Below are 7,174 nucleotides of genomic sequence, written 5' to 3'. Positions count from 1 at the left end.
CAAAGCTCCGCCCCCGAGCTAGTGTAAAGGAGGAAGGGATCCCTATTACAATGCTGATGTTATAACAGGAAAGTACAGTATATGATTGGGAATTTACAACTCCTTCACTTTCACAAAAAGTGAAGTAGCCCTTTAAAAGTGCATTCTGATTTCTTTTTTTGACTGACGCCTGTGTATACAGACCCTTAGTGTGAACTTCGTGTTGGATACAATGTTATTCCCCTTAATCATTTCCTGCTACATAGTTTTGATAAAACAGTAAACCCAAAGGAGCACATTGACAAGCGCAGCATTTCCTAGAGAAGGCATCTCAGTGACATCACAGACATTAAAAGATAAAACCAGATGAGCAGATTGGAGCAGCCTGCGGAATATTCAGCCAGCCAGCTGTGGAAACAATAGTTGTTCATAGACAGACACCAGCTGTTTTAGCAAGTCAGTCAGAGTGTTCCTGGATAATTTGACACTTGGAACGCATCCCAATGGCACTCTCAAGTTTTTCAAACAGAAATCACTTCTCTCGCAGACATCACTTGGAGGATTAAAATCTGCTGTTTCAATATTTGGCTGAAAATATGGTATGTTTTAGCCATGAAAAAATGATGATCTGACTAATCTGAATGTGGTACGCTAATATTAAAGATGACAAGCAAATCCATACTAACAGCTTAAAAGATAACTGAATTATTGCATGCTGGTAATGTTGCGCAATAGTCACAGATACATACGAATACGATTTATAAGTGTGTAGATATTATCTGGAGGGAAATCTCATGCGCTGAGTTTTCAATGATGAGCTTCCTGAAACAATGCGCGAGACCCCCACGCTGTTGGTGAAATTACATCCTGAGAAAAAGTGCTGGACGTATCTTTCCACCTCGGTGGAGACAGGCACAAAGAAGTGCTGACTCAAGGTTTTTTCTGGATTTAAAGTGACTTTCCTGTTTCCTATGAAGAATTCATATAAGAGCTCCCAGCACTAGCAGACTGTAAATACTTACCTCTCTGCCAGGTAGTGAGTCCAAACATCTCTACAGTCTTTAGCATTCAAAGTTCCTGGGAGTATTGAATAACTACTGTAGCACTCCTCTGGATTTTAGGGGCTGGGGGGGCAGAAATTTCACCTTAGGGATGGATCCTTAGCTGGAATGCGAGGTGTGTCAAGTGAAATAGGGCGCCAGTTACCTTTGGAATTTATAGGATGCTTTAGTAGAACCAACAGATATCAGGGAGAGGGGGTATAGGGCTGCAGACACATTAGGAATACAGAACACGAGACTAACCAAACGATCTCCAGCTTCATGGTGTAGTGGGTCTTTGAACCAGAAATGTGATGACACTGTGTTAGAGCACAATACCTTGCAGACATTTTGAGATCTCTCCTAGGTGAAACACCAGACTTCTCTCTGAGGTCGAAGCCCATCCTGGCTTCCCAGGTACCTCTAGCAGACGAAGTTCCTCCCTGGCTCTCCATCCCAGGTATAATTCTGGACCCCGACTGAGTCCACATCTAACCACATGCAGGTTTCAGGCCTGGTCAGACAGCTCACATGTAACCAGGGTTACCACCTTTTCTTCAAGCGAAACCCGAACACCTAGCGACACACAGACATTTTTGGGGGGAGAATTGGTAGTGGGGTATTCATATGTAAATAGCACCACCCATTCATGTGTAAATATCACAGTTGAGACTATTTCCAGTGGGGGGCCAGTAGGCCCTATCTTAATTTTTGTTGCCCCTGTCTGTATGACATCTTGTGTCCGGGTTTCTGCTACCATGAAACCTGGACACAGCATTCAAAACCTGGACTGTCCGGTTGAATCCTGGACAAGTGGCAACCCTAAATGTAACACACCTTCCCGAGACAGGAGGCCCGGGGGAGAAGGAGACTCTCACATGGTCATACACAGATATTTATGTCCTCTCCCAGCATGCACCACTGGCTATGAAACTCCTAGTGATTGGCTGAAAAGACACAGATATCCATAGAATTCCACTACTGGTTGCTCTGCTCTGTGGCCAGGTTACACTCAGCAGTAGGCAGATGCAATCAATAACAGAATCCTTAGGGAAGTTAACAACTGTTTTTATGTAGATTTTACACAGCCTCCCAACTGTTTTTGGAATTGGGGTTCTACTTTATTAACTGAGTGCACAAAGAGAATTGGTGCACACGGAGTAGATCATTATGATTTGTTGCTATTGAAGACTGTGTTTAAATGAGAGTTTTTTGCCTGGATTTCAGCTTTTACCAGACCCTGACAAACATGATCACAATAAACAATATTTTGTAACAAGCTGTCGCTGGATTAGCATCTGACACAAGGAACAGTGTGCGCAGTATAACAATCTGTATTTTGCACGCAATATGCCTTAGCTGTCTTTTGCCTCCTTAAAGTGACATTAAACCCTCAGATTTTTTTAACATAAACCAATACTGTAATGTGCGCCTTACTGTAATCCATGGTAGTTTCCCTTCTCTTTGCTGCTCTTCCTTTTAAATATGTATCTCTTCTCATGCTTGGGGAGAACTTCCCTTTGCAGCTGAGTGCCTCTTCCTGTAGTGCTGGCTCAGGTTGTGAACCTTCACACAGACACCATGTATCCATTTCGGAGACAAGGCAGTCTGCTCCAAAACAGAAGTTCTGCAGAGCATGAGAAGAGATACAGATTTAAAAGGAAGAGCAGCAAAGAGAAGGGAAACTACCATGGATTACAGTAAGGCGCACATTACAGTATTGTTTTATGTTAAAAAATCTGAGGGTTTAATGTCACTTTAAGTCTCATGGTATCACCATTATTAAACTAAAATTAAAACTATCAAACATCCTTTAAGCTTTACAAGCTCACGCTTCACCTTTCACTTTTATCTGACAGCCATTTACGTGAGAAAATTGTTCACCCTTATAAAATAAACCACACTTGTGATAACAGAAGAAACTCCTGGGGATCAGAGAAGATAATAACATGTATGTGGAGTGCTCACTGGCGTCATTCCCAGGAACTACTCTTATGGAGAAAAAAAAGTATGTTTCGCAGTTTATTGTACTATTAGTTTTGGTCTCATATCCGTATAGAATAGATAATTAACATGAAGTGGGATGCATTCTTGGCAGAACATTATCATCCTGTGTATAGAATAGCAAAATATTCTGAATTTATCTCTGGATATAAAACGCCAATAATTTATTTAACAACTCAATCCTAAATCATAACATAATGTAGATAATAAATCCGACTTCATTCAGAAAATGAATTGTTGTTGGGTTTTTCCCCAACAATATTTCTTTTATTGAACATTTTTTGTTATATAGTGAACAACATATGAAAGACAAAACAGTCTCGATACAAGATAATAGAATACAGAACAATTCAGTTGGTACATACATATGTATCACTATGCATTGGGGTCCAAGTCTTAGCTGCTATGTAGAGATTGGGACACATTATGTAAGACCCATTGAGTTCAGAGACACCTGTATCAGACAAACAATAAAAATCAAAGAAAAAAAAAGGTAGAAATAAATCATGCAATTCTATGAAAAATATATGGTCACCGTGTGTAGTAGGAGCTTGTAATCCATTAGGAGCTTAGTAGTAGGAGCTTGTCCCCATTGTTGTTGGGTTTTAAAGGGGATTTCCAAGCTAAATGCTTTCCCCCTTCCTTAGGAGACCTCATAGAGAAGCAATGAACTTGTATACTGTAGCTGCATCATGATGGAAGATTTCACTAGTAATAGGAATTGCACGTGCAAGCTGTATTTTACTGGTTGTACTGGTAAATGTTAGGAGTTTCAGGGGTGGAGGTACCCTTCTGTATTACTCCATGGAGGGAGAATGGCAGAGTTCTAGTTTAAAGGGTATCTATGGTCACAAACTAAAAATAAATATGGATTTCTATATTGAATATCCATAAGTTCTATCTCACTCCTAATAACCATATCAGTCTAGAAGTTTGTAAACTAAGGATGCCCATATGATGTTCTGCCTCAATGCACGGACACAATTTCACTCAGCCCTGTGAATATGAACATCCTTGTGTCACCACTCTCACAAAGCCTGCTTTCTACACTGCAAATCAACTTCTAAACAATGCAGCATTATCATTGCTTGCTGGAAGCAATGCGTTATGGTCTATGTAGTCTTGAGAAATTGAGATTGCATCAAATCAAGCAGCAGGGAAAGAGATGCAAAGCACACTGGGAATTCAGGAAGTTGGTGAAAATGAAGGGCAGAAGGAAAGAAGCACTCACTACATAAAAGGGATTTGATCAAGTAAGCTTTGATTGTATTATCAAAAACAACTTTAGTATGTATTCCTATTACAATGCTGATGATATGACAGAATAGTATATGCTGGGTCTTTACAACTCCTTTAGGGTATTTACACAGAAGCAGATTAGGTTAGTATTATTTTAGATTGTAAGCTCTAACGGGCAGGGCCCTCCTTACCATCTTGTCTTTATTTGTATTGTAACTGTAATGTCCTCCTTATATTGTAAAGCGCTGCGCAAACTGTTGGCACTATATAAATCCTGCATAATAATATAATAATAATATTTATTGCAACTGATTGCCTTTAGAACACAGAGCATCACAGTCTGCAGCAGATTTGTCTGTCCATAGTGATGACCATGTCAGATACATATGGGCTTTATGGCTGGGTACAAACCACCATTATTGATTGGTGGACAAACCTTTGTATATTTTTTTTTTTTATAGAAACAAAAAGAACTCCTTTATTGTTTCTCCTATTGGTGTACATACAAAGATAAGGCATTAATATTTTCTGGTATGAAAAATACAAAGAAGCTTTTCTAGTGTTGTGCTGGTTTGTGACTCCCAAAGAGACCTTCATTGCAATGTAAAACGGTAACATGGCCATTATCTTCATTTCCCATCTAATGCAGCTCATCCCATCAGGGTCCTTCTATTCTGACTTGTCCTTGTTGTCCCTCCATATGACATAGTTCAGGGAAGTGGCCAGGGACAGCCAGGCTATATATGGGAGCATCAGGCAGGCCGCTGTCTTGCTAATTGGGTACCAGGAGATTGTTGTGAGGACCACTTTACCAGTGAGGGCTGCTATAGTCCCAATGCCCCAACCAATTTTGTGAGCACCAAAGAAGATGGGTGTCCAAGACCAATTAAGTGCAAGCTGCCCAGCATAAAGTCCTAATGGAACAACAGAGTCTTCAGTGAAACCACCCAGTTCCTTATATATCAAATATGAACCGTACCCCATGGAAGTATATAACGTCGTCCAAACAGGTCCAAACATCCAGTTAGGCGGGCGCCATGATGGCTTCACCAGTGTTGTATACCATGTTTTAACTTCTTTCCGTGTGATGAAGCCTCCTAGTATACCACCTACGTGAGGCAACAGTGTGAGGCCAATGGTGGGAACCCAGGAAGAAGGCATTGTGATGGCTCTGCTGTCCTCTGCTAGCACTCAAACCTTTATATTTTAACTGAAATAATAATTGCTACATTTAAGGAGAATTATTGGGAGAGTAAAATGTACTCTTCCCAATACTTAGAGCTGGCGTGTGACACTACAGCTGTCATGTGCCAGCTCTAAAGACTGAGAGATCACAAACTGCTGATTGCTCAGCTCATGGTCTTCTCCCCATAAAGATTCCTCTCTGCCCTCTCTGTTCCTCCCGTGCTCATTGGAGGGAGAGACGGGGGAGGGGGCGTGCGCAGCTGGATCTGGTTTTAGAGAGGCAGAGCCAACTGTCAATCAGGCAGTGGGGTGGATCCTGATGATATTGTAGTGATCTTTCATGGCGTTAGCCCGTTAGATGCTGACTTTGGGTCACAGGATTACATTAGTAAATGTACTCCCTTGACCCAAAAGAGGACTAAAGCAAAAAAAAATGTTTGCAAGCGTTTCTTAAATCACCCCCAGAGCCAGTCCAAAATCGAAGGTACAGGCAGCATGCTACAGAGAAAGACTGCTACTGTGTGTGTGTAAGCAGTGGCCTCTCTACAGAGGTCCCACTCATTGAGTCAGAGCTATAGCGTTTCCAATCAGTAGGGAGAGTGATCCTTGCTGTTTGGAGAGCCTTAGCTCTAAAGGGTTTATCTTGAGCAAAAAGTGGCTCTATTGAGATGTTCTCACTAAAAATAAAGATCAAGTCTATATGCAAATGCAGTTAGAAGGGCAGCAGTTCAATCTCCTCCACAAGCTATATGATTTCATATTCTCCAAATCCCCTTGCTTCTCCTAGATTTTGTATTCAAATTACTTGGGAGCATTTAATTGTTACTGGATGCTGTTTAAAGTAATAAAACATAGTAAACGGTATTTAATTAACTTTAAAATGTATTTAAACCCACAACAATGTAGAATATATTGCAGCTTAGCAGTTCTTATATGTGGTGGCTGCATTCATTTTCTTTTTTTCAGGCTTCTTTCCCTTTATGTATTCCTGGTGATCCTGACAGCAATGCAATGTCCTAAGGTGACATCACTCACTCACTGTACTGTATCAGTGGAGAAGCAACAATGTCACCCTAGGCCAGGGCTACAGAACACCCCCTCCTTCTTCTTCATAACATAGTGGGGAGGTGTCTATAGTTCACAGAGATAACTGGGAACAATGTTAACTAACAAGAATTCTGCACAGATCACAAGATATCTGGCAGGATCAACAGCTATTTTTGTGCACTCATTAGGCAGTGAAAGCAAAATGGTTCAAATGGTATTTATTAAGTTAACAGACCAAAATGGAGCAAGAGAAGTCCATTGTTATGGTTTACATACACTTTAAATATGATACACTTATTAAATGCTGATTATAATTATGGTGAAAAACTGATTACCCCTTTACAAGTAGCTATAAGATGATCACCCGCATCAAGTCATAGCTGGCAAAGCTCACCTGTCAGTATAAAACTGTCATAATAACTAACTTCTGTGTTTTGTCCCCACTACACGTTACCCTTCCCCTCTCAGCTGCCACAGCAGAGACACAGAGTTCCAGCACAGTGCTTTGATAGAACTCCTGTATTGGAAGTGGCAGGTTCAATATAGAGAACCTGTCTCCTCCAAATGCTATCACACAGAGACTTGTTATCTCCTGTGTGATAGTAATAAAGTTAGGTAAAAAAAAAATTATAAAAAATTAAAAAAATAATAAGAAATAATAATTAAAATAAAAAAATAAG

The 7,174-nt window shown here is 40.4% G+C and overlaps 1 protein-coding gene across 1 annotated transcript; it reads right to left on the bottom strand.

Annotated features, from left to right (window-relative positions):
- Positions 1 to 4,856: 4,856 nt before the first annotated feature.
- LOC108795382 (translocator protein-like) lies at positions 4,857 to 5,448 on the bottom strand. Its single transcript, XM_018566624.1, has one exon. It carries the CDS (start codon positions 5,421 to 5,423, stop codon positions 4,932 to 4,934), a length of 492 nt encoding a protein of 163 aa, XP_018422126.1. The 5' UTR covers positions 5,424 to 5,448; the 3' UTR covers positions 4,857 to 4,931.
- Between the last annotated feature and the right edge of the window lie 1,726 nt (positions 5,449 to 7,174).

This window comes from Nanorana parkeri, unplaced genomic scaffold (genome assembly GCF_000935625.1).
Source record: "Nanorana parkeri isolate BGI_ZX_2015 unplaced genomic scaffold, ASM93562v1 scaffold964, whole genome shotgun sequence".
Taxonomy (NCBI): domain Eukaryota; kingdom Metazoa; phylum Chordata; class Amphibia; order Anura; family Dicroglossidae; genus Nanorana; species Nanorana parkeri.
This window is presented reverse-complemented; position numbering and strand designations above follow the sequence as displayed.

Excerpts from the sequence above, each read along its gene's own strand:
- LOC108795382 (XM_018566624.1), bottom strand. The coding sequence starts at position 5,423 with ATGCCTTCTTCCTGGGTTCCCACCATTGGCCTCACACTGTTGCCTCAC.